This window comes from Myotis yumanensis, unplaced genomic scaffold (assembly GCF_028538775.1).
Source record: "Myotis yumanensis isolate MYYU_CA2020_CCGP unplaced genomic scaffold, mMyoYum1.0.hap1 SCAF_13, whole genome shotgun sequence".
NCBI lineage: Eukaryota > Metazoa > Chordata > Mammalia > Chiroptera > Vespertilionidae > Myotis > Myotis yumanensis.
The window spans coordinates 44349768-44361003 of NW_027223764.1; the positions used below are offsets into that span (position 1 = coordinate 44349768).

Sequence of the window (11236 nt, forward strand, 5' to 3'; positions counted from 1 at the left end):
TGGAATTCTGAGACTGTACTTAGGAGCATCTGGGTCCTCGACCTGGTTATTGGTGCAAATATGCCCCCTGCTGGTAAAATTGGAGCAATGGCACTTTTCTTTTCCAAAGTCTTTCATTCTAGTTTGCCTCTTGTGCCTTCTCTTCTTTATTAGTCTCAATCCACACTATCAGCCCACCCTCTACTGTTCTTCCCTCTCCCACCCCACCTTCACCTACAGCAGCGGTTCTCAACCTGTGGGTCGTGACCCCTTTGGGGGTCGAACGACCCTTTCACAGGGGTCGCCTAAGACCATCGGAAAACACATATATAATTACATATTGTTTTTGTGATTAATCACTATGCTTTAATTATGTCCAATTTGTAACAATGAAATTGGGGGCCACCACAACATGAGGAACTGTATTAAAGGGTCGCGGCATGAGGAAGGTTGAGAACCACTGACCTACAGCCATTTTGTTTTTCCATGGAAATATGGTTGCTTCCTCCAGGGAGCTAGGAAATGTTGATGGCAAAAGGCCTTTCCAACTTCTCTTAGTTCTATAAACTGAGGCCTAGCTTGGGAAGTATGGAGCAAGAGATTGAAAGAGGGACAGTCTGTATGGGAAATGTGGGGAAAGGGAACCAAGGGACGTGATAGAAGTGACTAAATAGAAATGGAACAGAATTGGTAGAGAAGATCCAGAGACCAGGGGTAAAGGGCAAAAGGGTGAAACTTAGGAAGGCAGCAATGGAGAAAGAGACCAGGAATCGGGAGGTCAGGATCATTGAATGAGTTAAGATCAAGGGGAAATCAGGATTTGGGTATAAACCTAGAAGAGATGACAGCAACAGAAGGTATGGGGTATAAGTTTATTCTTGTGCACAAACAAAAGTACTGTGACTCACACCCAATATGCAAAAGAAATGATCAATTTCCAGTTCAAGCAGCAAACGTGACCCTTGGTAGTCATGGTGAAAGGGGAGTCTCCACTCCTCTAGGATCAGAGATCAGGACCTGGAGCTGGAAAGGAACAAGAGCTACGGTCTGAGGGGTAGGGTAGGACTGAAAAGAGGGTTGGCTCTAGGTGTTTCCTCGCCCTTTCCCAGGTAGTCAGGACAAGCTGCAGAAGACAGAGGGACAGCCCTAACCAGTTTGGCTCAATAGAGAGAGCGCCGGCCTGCGAACTGAAGGGTCCCAGGTTCGATTTCTGTCAAGGGCATGTACCTCGGTTGCGGGCACATCCCCTGTAGGGAGTGTGCAGAAGGCAGCTGATCGATGTTTCTCTCTCATTGATATTTCTAATTCTCTATCCCTCTCCCTTCCTCTCTGTAAAAAATCAATAAAAAATATACTTTTAAATTTAAAAAAAAAGAAGACAGAGGGACAGACTCAAAGGAGGTAGCACAGATACCAACTGTTTTTTCAACACTCAATGTATATACTCTGACATCCCCCCACCATCATCCACTTCACTCTAACAAATTCATTCTTCTCCATCACAATTCCCCCCAAATCCTCCTCTTGCCCACAGTTGGTTTCTTGTTACCTAACTTTACTCTCTGCCAGCACTGCATTCTCACTCTCTCACCATGCTCCTCTTTGTGGCTCAATCGATTTCATTAATTTCTGCTCTGCTCCTGGTTCTGCCTCATTTTCCACACCATGGCTCTCTTCTTTCTGTCTGTCCGAGGCTTAGAGGACGTGAAGCCAATGATTTGTTCATTCTCAGAGGAAATTTTTCTTTTTGTTCACTTCCTGGGTGCTTGTTGCCCAGCATGGGCCTGTCAAGTTGCTAACTGTCTGAAATCCTGAGGAATAGAATTTTTAGTTCGATTCCTGATCTAACTGGTATAATGCAGCCCATACAAACTGCCTTGGTCCTTCACGTCTCCCCATACTCCATACGTTTCACAAGATGCTGTATACCAGTTACAGATGCTAGTCTTCAACTGTAGTGAACCTCTTTCTCCCCTAGATTATCCATGTGGGGTCACCTCACCCTTCTTTCATCAGTGCAAGGGTGAGACCCACATTAGGTCTTTATTTAGATCTGTCCTCTTACTCTTGCCTCAGACAGAAGAGCACATCTGTACACTTGCGCATGCATACACACATACATACGCATACGTACATGCCGAGGTATATGCCAGCCAAGTTTGGAAAAGGTGAGCAGTAGAGAGTAACTTAGAGCAAACAAGGATCAATTCAGTTTCATTGCTGCCTGCTTGGTGGTGAGATTCTTGTTGAGTGCTCAGTGGTAGCTTCTCTGTATACTTCTCATTGAATGTTATGAAGTTCACAGAGAAAAGAACCAAGTAGAGAAATACAGACCAGCGAGGGAACATGGGTGGAGAGACCTAGAGATAAAGACAAAGATCCAGGCAAGAAACTACAGAGACAGAGAAGCACAGATACCAAAGCAGAAGTATTAGGTTGGAAAGCAGCAGGGAGGTTGGGAGCCAGGAGGAACAGGGATGGGATACCAACTCCAAAACTACCTCTGGCAGGAGGGAACTTACCCTCCAAATGCCCGAGAGAGGGGGTGGATTGGGTAGGAGAAGCAACTTTAGGCACTGGAGAAGCAACTAGTTCTCCTTGGTCCTGGGAGCTGTGCCCTGCTCAGTGGTGGCCTGCACCAGGCCTCCACACCTGAGCCTGCAATCCCGTTTTGGTGGCTGAAAACCGGGGCCTGGCTACCTGGAAGCCACAGGAGCTGGGTGAGGTCCCAAGACCCCTGGGAGACTCTGGAGGAGGGGCTGGGCTGAGGACAGGGACTGAGGCCAGCTCTGCCCTCCAGATGGGCTCGTCCAATGTAGTGGCTGCTCTGGGGGCAAGCACAGTGGGAGCCAGGGGTTCTGCAGTGGGTTGGGGTACTGGAGTGGAAAATCGGCGGATCTCCTGGATTCGGGGCGTTTTGGGGGGCCCTGAGGAGGTGGGACCAGGAGTCTGGGGAGCCTCATCAAAACAGAACATGGCAGTTTTCAGTTGGTAGGGCTGGTGCCGCATGAAATCCAGAGCCTTGATGCCCTGCTTGGGGGTTGCCCGCGGCCCCTGGGATTGGGCCTTATTAGGGAGCGTTCGGGCAGCCTGGGGGAAATAGGGTGAGAGCAGTGGGTTGTAAGCAATAGGAGGCGGGGCTCGGATATTGGGTGAGTATTTCCAGGAAGGGGGCAGCGAGGGAGTAGGAGAAGGGCTTCGGGGCCGAGGGCCGAGGCTAGGACTAGGTGCGGCCTCTACCACGAACCTGTCCGCTCGGCTTTGCCGCTTGGCAAACAGCTCCCCACCCCGGCCCTGAAGCCTGGGTGGCTCAGGGGTTCCAGCGGCAGGGGCCGCCCCATTTACTAGCCCTTCGGGGAACCCTCGAGATGAGGGCTTGGGAGCCACTGGGGGTGGAGTCTTAGGAGCCATAGGGGGCGGGGTCTTAGGAGCCATGGGGGGCGGGGTTTTGGGTGTCACGTGAGGCAGGGTCTTGTAACTCCTGCCCCCTGGTGGCTGCATGAAGTTGCAGGCTTCAGCCCCCAGGCTCAGCGCATCCTCCTCCGGGCCAGACTCCGCACCCCCGGCCCGGGGTTTCTCATCCAGGTTCTGCACCAGCGACAGCAGCTCGGGGTTGGGCGAGTTCTTCGTCTCCTCGTTCCCCTGCCGGAACATCTGCTTCCGAGTCCCCCGACGCCGGGCCTCCTGGAGGATGCCCGTGCGAGCGGCTGGCACGGAGATGCGCTGCTCCCGCGCGCTGGGGGGATCGGGGGCGGCGGGGCCCGGGGCGGGCGCCTCTGGGCGCGCAGCGGGTCGCAGAGGCGCCGACAGGAAGATGGAAGCGGTGGAGGTCATGGCAGCTGTGCTGGAGGGAGCGGGGGGCTCGGGGGCCCCGCCTGGCGTCACAGGACGATGCGGGGCTGGGATATACAGGGAGCTGGTGGCCGTCACGGGGCCCGAAGAGCGCGGGGCGCCGGGGGGACTGGAGGCTGCCAGGTGGCTGGGCACCCCGGGGGTGGAGCTGGGCAGAGGGGCGGGCCCCGGGGGGGAGGCCAGGAAAGGCGGTGGAGCCGGGCTGAGGCCGCCCAGGCTTTCGCTCGCCCTCTTGGGGGCCACGGGCCGGAAAATGACCGAGGTGGTACCTGGCCGCTGCCCCTGAAAGCCCGGGGTAAAGGGCCGGGCTGACCGGTTAAAGATGCTGGGAGTTGGGGTAGGGGCTCCACCGCCTGGGAGGAAGGGTCCGGGGCCCCCCAAAGGGCCTGGCGACGCGGGGAGCCCGGCCGCCTCGGGGGGAGCACTCTGGGCCCGAGGCGGTGACTGCAGGGCGCGCCCGGGGAGCGCGGCTCCCGGCCCGTCCCCGGCGGCGGGCCCGTCCCCCGCCGGCTCCTGAGGGCTGGAGGCTGCGCGCTGGCGCTGCTGCTCGAAGAGCTGGACCCCTCTCCCCGAGGCCTCACTCAGCTGCCCTCCCGGGCCCGGGCCGGGGCCCTCGGCTGCGCCTGAGCCCGGCCTGGCCAGCTCCATGTCCAGGTAGGGGCTGTCCCAGTCGGACTGGTTGGTGAGGCTGCGGGCGTCGGAGAAGGCCTCCTCGTCCAGCTCCGATTCGCTCGTCGGAGGGACCCCGTCTTCCTCCTCCTCGGCGCCTGTCCCAGCTGCAGACCCGAAGCTCACCAGGGTGTATTTCTTGGCTCTCTGCCGTCTTTTCTTAAACATAAGCACCCCCTTGGAGTGGGGGTTGGGGGCTGCCGTCAGCAGGGACGCAATCGTCCGGCATTTGGTCTTGGCCTCCTTCACGCTCTTCTCCTGGAGGCTCTCTGCCCGCTGCAGTTCTGAGGAGGCCGGAGGGGAAAAGCTCGTGAGCCTCCTGGAGTCCATTTCCCCAGGCTTCCACCCCCTCCCCAGCCGGCCGCCTCGGCCCTCCCACCTCCCGCCTTCTCAAGGTCCTCTGACTTGGGGGCCGATTGGCGGGTGAAAGGTGAAACCAAGGACAGTTGGAAGGAAGGCAGAGTCTAGCTGGCTGTCCAGACACCACTCTGACCACAGCTCTCCCATCCTCGCCTCCCTCTACTCTGCTATCTTCCCAGAGATGTGCTCTTGCCCACCCCACTCACATTCCTCCCTGCCTCCCTCCATTTCTGGCTGACAACGCAGGGGTGGGTTGGGGGGGGCGGGGGGTCACTTCCCAGGCAGAAAGATGAGGCAGGTCCCAGGGAGACAAAAGATGAGAAGGGACACCTTTCTCCCACCACAGAGATCACATTTCAGAGATCTCAGAAAGTTTGGGACTTACTCACCCACCCCTATGATAAGGCCACAAAGGACCCTTAGCAACAAGGATCTTCATTCACAATTCCACCCCCACCATGCCGTCCACATCATATACATTCATAGGAATAACCCACTACCCATCATTTCAACAAGCATATGGGGCTAGTAAAAGCCAGCTGTGGGCACATTTTCTCATGTACCTTTCTCTCTCATTTACACATACCCGAGGTTATATACACCCTAGTTCACACAGGTATTTAAACAAAAACACATAGAGTCACTTAAATATATTCACACACATGCACACTCCAGATGGCCCTTCTTCCCGGAGTTCCCCCTGCAAAGGTCCTTTTCCTAAAAGTTTGAACAAAGTTTTAGAGCAGACATTGGCTTTCCAACTGCCAGGCACTCTTCTTTGCCTCACATCCCGCTACTCACAGCCAGGAATAGTGTCAGATCCGAGATGCAGGGAAAGCCAGAGTGCTGCTCTCCGAGGCAATCCTCCAAATCTTTATGCCTCAAAGTCACTGAGTAAATCTGTTCACCTTTCCTCCCAGCTGAGGTTGCGAGTGGAGTAATCTTCCTTAGGGGCCAGCCTTCTAGGTAGAGAGCTCAGGCAGCCACTACCAGGCTGGCACAAAAGGATTATATACTAAGGGGAGGCAGGGCAGGGCTTCCCATGCCATGTGGGGCCTGGGAGGTGGGGCCAGGAAGTGGGAGAGGCTGCCCTGCTGCTGGGACCCTGCCTTGGGCTTTCTGATCCATGATCCCCAGTTCCTCCTAAAAAAATTCTTGAAATTCCATCTACTTTCTACTCAAGATACCAAGCTCCCTTCTAAGTAGAGCTCTCATTGTGCCCATCCCCACATTTATACCACAGAATAGAACTGTGAACAAGAGATAGATATTGGAGTCAGAGTTCAGTTTAGGTTTTTGGTTCTGGGGAGAGTTACTTCACTTCATTGAAGTTCAGTTTCCTCATCTGTAAATGAGAATGATAATAGCTACCTCATAGGGTTGCTATGAGGATTAAGTGAGATAATGTAGGTAAATTTAGCATTTAACAGCAGCCATAAGTTCCACTGTGAGTAACCATTACTATTAAAGCTTTCTTGTCACTAGCTACACCTGTATACAGACACTTTCTTACACATATTTTCTCCCACATACAGACCTTAATATATTCATGGATTATTCACCCTTCTCTCTCATACACACATTCTCCCCTTGAGTTTTCTACAGCTCACGTGGTCACAAACCTCTTTGACATGTGACCACAGCATTAGTCCATTCTGAGAGAGGGGTCATGAAACTTTCCTTATAAAAGAAGGAAGAAGAAAGCAAAAAGGAGGAATAGATAAGGGAGTAAGACCTTTCCCAAAGACCTCCCTTCCTAACTGTTGATGCATTCCCCTGCATTCCAGATCCCAGGACTCCCTTGGCTATGGGAAGGTAGTACCTGCATAGAATGGGTCCTGGAGCTCAGGAGCTGGGCCTGGAGCTTTGTTGGAGCTGGCTTGGCTGAGGGGCTCTTGGCCGATGGGCTCAAAGGTCTCCATGCCGAGAAAGGCAGTGTTGGCTGGAGCTGGACCAGCTTGAGCCACCCCCCATGCCTTTTAAAGCCCCTTTGTCTTGTCCCCAGAGCTGGCAGCTGAATGAGCTCACTCTGCTATTTTTGGAGCCTGTCCCCCTCCCTTCTCTGGCCTGCTCCACAAGCCCCGGTGTGATAGACGTGGGCACCTGCCTACCCTTCCCCCCACTTCACCCCACTGGACAATGAGGTCTGCTTGACTAAAAATAGCCCTGAGCCACTAACTCCAGTCTCACCCAGCATGATGGGAAGGGAGAGAGTGCTAAAATGAGAATTGGGGATAAGCATGGGATCCTGGGCATGCATCTGGAATTTCTTTGTGGTATATGGGACATTCTTAGGGATGCCAGACGCTAAACTGTCACATCTTTAGTTTCTAATACAGACTTAGAGGCACAAAAATTCTATGGATCAGGAATCAGAATGGTGGAGGGGAGGGATGGGAGATGAGAACTAGAGGGATAATCCGGACATTTCCAAGGTGATGAGAAAGGGCGCTGGGGAGAGGCATGGTAGGCATAGGATGGGGAGAAAGTTCACTCTTAGACCGTGTTCTATAGCTCACATCAAAAATAGCAGAGAGCTTGAGATAAGTGGAACTGTGTTTCGTGGTGGGTTTTTTTTTTTCTGCCCAGGCCTACATTCTTGCCTGAGATAAAGAGCTGAAGATCCCTCCCTCTACAACTTCCTAAGGCAGTGGTTCTCAACCTGTGGGTCACGACCCCTTTGGGGGTCAAACGACCCTTTCACAAGGGTCGCCTAAGACCTTCGGAAAACACTTATATAATTACATATTGTTTTTGTATTAATCACTATGCTTTAATTATGTTCAATTTGTAACAATGAAAATACATCCTGCATATCAGATATTTATATTACGATTCATAACAGTAGCAAAATTACAGTTATGAAGTAGCAACGAAAATAATTTTATGGTTGGGGGTCACCACAACATGAGGAACTGTATTAAAGGGTCGCGGCATTAGGAAGATTGAGAACCACTGTCCTAGGGACTCATGACTATCCCGTAGCCTCCCAGTCCCCAGGAATGCTAACTGAATTTACAAAGGTCAAAGGCTGCTCTGATTCTATGCCTGCAGTTAACACTGAAGAGGCCCTGTAGCCATGCCCTGCTTCAAAATACTTCCCTGGCCCTACTCGGTTTGGCTCAGTGAATAGAGCGTCAGCCTTCGGACTGAAGGGTCTCAGGTTCGATTCCGGTCAAGGGCATGTACCTTGGTTGTGGGCACATCCCCAGTGGGGAGTGTGCAGTGGCAGCTGATAGATGTTTCTCACTCATCGATGTTTCTAACTCTCTATCCCTCTCCCTTCTTCTCTGTAAAAAAACAATAAAATATATTTAAAAAACAAAACAAAAACAAAATACTTCCCTGCCCTATATCCAGCACCTAGCAAAATTATAGCAAGGACAACAAGCAAAGCCTTCATTGATTCATGTCTCTTTCCAACTTCCCTACTTACCCTATTACTGAGTTGGGTTGAACCACCTGTACCTTTTTCCTGCACTAGTTCCGACAGCAGAAATAATGGGGACCATCATGATTATTTCCCTCTCCTACTCTTCTCCACTTGTCCCCAAGACTATATCCAAGGGAAGAATAAGGTATGGTTATGACGGAGTAGATTTAGGGCTCAGATGAAAAGATCCTGGCTAGGGGGAGATGGTTCAGGCACTCACTGGCTTGCTTGGCCTTCTGGGTGTAGGTGGTAGTAAGATCTTCTGCCACCGGGTGGGAAACAGGCCCCACCATAGGGATGAGATGAGGGCCAGGCCGGAGGGTACCATGGGGCAACAGCAGGGCCTCGGCTGGGGGTGGCTTAAGGGTGGCCCCATTCTCCGAAGATGGGGAGCTCACACGGCTGTCACCCTGGTTGGAAGGGCCAGGGATAGCAGGTGCCGGCTCTGCAGGGCTGTCAGACAGGTAGACCTCATCAGGTGGGGCTCCCGGAGGGGTGGGCCTTGTGGGGCCTCGGCGGCGGGGTCGGCGGGGCTTCTCCTGGGTGGCAGGGCCATCAGCATCACTGTCTGTTTCTCCGTAGTAAGCCTCACTATCAGGGGGTGAGAGGAGGCTCCCAGGCTGAAGAGACTGGGGAACTGGAGCACCAGGGGGCTCAGGACTCATCGGAGATAAAGGTGACAGCACCTGAAGCTCACCAGGGGATGGAGATCGCAAAGGCCCTTCATCCTCTACCCTGCGAAAGATGAGAGAACTTGAGAAATGGGTTGGATGACTGCCAGCTAGAGATCTGGAGGGGATGGGAAAAGGAGGTAAGGGGAGAAGGGAGATATAGGTGCAGTGGGTTGGGGAGAGTGGAGATCTGAAGACAAACTGGGAGGCAAATGTGCGTGGAGGACTGTGAGTAGAAATGGGCTTCGAGGGAGATGTGATAATGAGACAGGCAAGGGGTCGAAGGAGGCCCACACACTCAGATAGCCACTCGGCACTCCATCCCTAAAGTACAGATCTATTCAAGCCCTTTGGGAGGCCTACACTAACATCTATACTCCAGCACTGATACACGAGCAGAAATAGGTACTTGTCAGTTGCTGAAGCCAGGCCAGTGAGACACAGAGCTGAGTCAGGGAGCAGGGGGACAGGGTGGGTCGCCTTGGGAGGAGTCCATACCTCTGCACAGTGAGGATGAGTTGAGTCCCTGAGGCATCGATGAGGCTCATGGCACTGGCATGAGAGAGGCTGGTGCAGGAGACCCCATTGATGGCCAAAAGCTGGTCCCTCTCTCGGAGTCCTGCTCTGCCAGCCTGGCTCCGTCTTCGGATCTGAGAAGGTGTTGGAGGAGAGAGTATAAGGGAGGGAGGGCTCCAAGGGGAAATAGCATGAACGGAGTTAGGACGGGAAGGACCCATGTGTGGAAGGGATTTTACTTTGCAGTGTAAGAAAGGGTGGAGAGGGGCATGAGACTGCAGTTAAGGGGGCCTTCCTAGAGGGAAGAAGGTACAGAGTGGAGGGAGCAATACATTATATGAGGGGAAGTAGGATAATCATCGAATGAGAGGATTGGGGGCAGGACAGGTGCTAGAAATGGCTTTCCAAGATTTTCCTCAAAGGGCAATATCTATACTAGCTAATAGTTCACTCCCAGGCCTTGGAATCCCAGGCACTATTATCTACATAGTCTAATGTTTTAGAACATTATTCTAGATTGGAGGGAGTCCCGCAGATTCTGGGAGACTGGGATTGTGTGTGTATAGGTGTGCCATGGTGGCTGTCTTTTACTGAGTGCTTACTAAATGTTAGGCATGGTGCTAAGCACTCTACATGTATTATTGCATTTAATCCTTAGAGTGGTTCTATGAAATAGGAACTCTTGTTACCCACATTTTACAGTTGAAAAAATTAAGCCTGTACGATGAAACCAATAGGGTAACAACTTCAACTGACAGGCTAGCACCAAAAAAAGAGTCTTGCTTAGTGAGAAAGGATCTGGTGTAGGAAAAGAGGAGCATTGAAGGCATGGGCAGGGCAGGGCAGGGCAGGGCAGGGCAGGGCAGGGCTAGGCTGGGCTGGCATGACAGCCTCAGCTCATCACATATCAGTTTAGTTAGAGAGAAATTAGAACCTTCCCTACATTCCTGGAGTTTGGGGTAGAGGCACAGACCCAGGAGACTGGGTGGCCAGCCCGAGCCTCTGCTGCTATGGTGCCGCAGGGCACTGAGTCAGAGGCTCTTTTTCTTCGCTACCAGAAACCAGGAATTCCCTTTTCTAACAGCCCCCACCCCCACAAGGAGCCGGTGTTCAGACATTACTTCCCCCACCAAACTTCAGCATGCTTCCCTGCCCATCTACCCACCCCACTCCTCTTCTTCACCGCCCCCCACTTCACCACATGACCCTTCCCAAGTTCCCCCTTTCCCTGAAACCTCCATGTAGGGGCTCTCCCTTACCTTGGATACCTGTAAGGGTTTCCTCTGCTCGGCCCCCCCCTGAAGTCGGAAGCCCCAGGGGGCTCCCCCTGACAGTGTGACCAGCACCTCCTTCTCAGCACCCATGGCTCAGGTTGGCCTATGGCCCTCGGAGTGTGGACAGTGTCCCAGGGAGAGGAATCGGGGTGCTGGTACCCCGTCCGGCCTGTCTGTCTGGCTGTCCTGCTCCTGCTGCCCCAGGCCTTCCCCCCCACACCACACACCACAGGCAGGCAACTTGGCCCTGGGATCAGTACAGTCCAGCACACGTGTCCTGTCAATCGGACTTGTGCTCAAAATAGTTGCCGGCTGTACTCCTCTCCCTCCCCCAGCTCTGTTACTCCCAGAACTAATTATAGTAAACATTTCTGCTCTCCCCTGTCCCCCATTCTCCTGCAGGGGCCTTTTACTCAACACTCAGACTAGTAGTTCTCTGGGCTCTATAACTCACATACACCCTTTCAGGGACTGTGGTTTCC

General features: G+C 53.0%; 1 protein-coding gene across 2 annotated transcripts; it reads right to left on the reverse strand.

Annotated features, from left to right (window-relative positions):
* Window positions 1–837: 837 nt before the first annotated feature.
* Window positions 838–10955, reverse strand: SYNPO2L (synaptopodin 2 like). Of its 2 annotated transcripts, XM_070432996.1 has the most exons (4): window positions 10740–10955; window positions 9463–9614; window positions 8514–9028; window positions 838–4784 (listed from the first exon to the last, which is right to left on the reverse strand). In XM_070432996.1, exons 1-4 carry the CDS (start codon window positions 10842–10844, stop codon window positions 2602–2604), a joined length of 2955 nt encoding a protein of 984 aa, XP_070289097.1. In that variant the 5' UTR covers window positions 10845–10955; the 3' UTR covers window positions 838–2601. The 2 variants fall into 2 exon arrangements, with proteins under 2 accessions (XP_070289097.1, XP_070289098.1); XM_070432997.1 differs by lacking the exons at window positions 8514–9028; window positions 9463–9614; window positions 10740–10955 and adding an exon at window positions 6683–6782.
* Between the last annotated feature and the right edge of the window lie 281 nt (window positions 10956–11236).

Excerpts from the sequence above, each read along its gene's own strand:
- SYNPO2L (XM_070432996.1), bottom strand. The coding sequence starts at position 10,844 with ATGGGTGCTGAGAAGGAGGTGCTGGTCACACTGTCAGGGGGAGCCCCC. Across the intron at positions 9,615-10,739 it reads AACCCTTACAGGTATCCAAG|ATCCGAAGACGGAGCCAGGC; the intron begins GTAAGGGAGAGC and ends ACACCTTCTCAG. Across the intron at positions 9,029-9,462 it reads CTCATCCTCACTGTGCAGAG|GGTAGAGGATGAAGGGCCTT; the intron begins GTATGGACTCCT and ends CATCTTTCGCAG.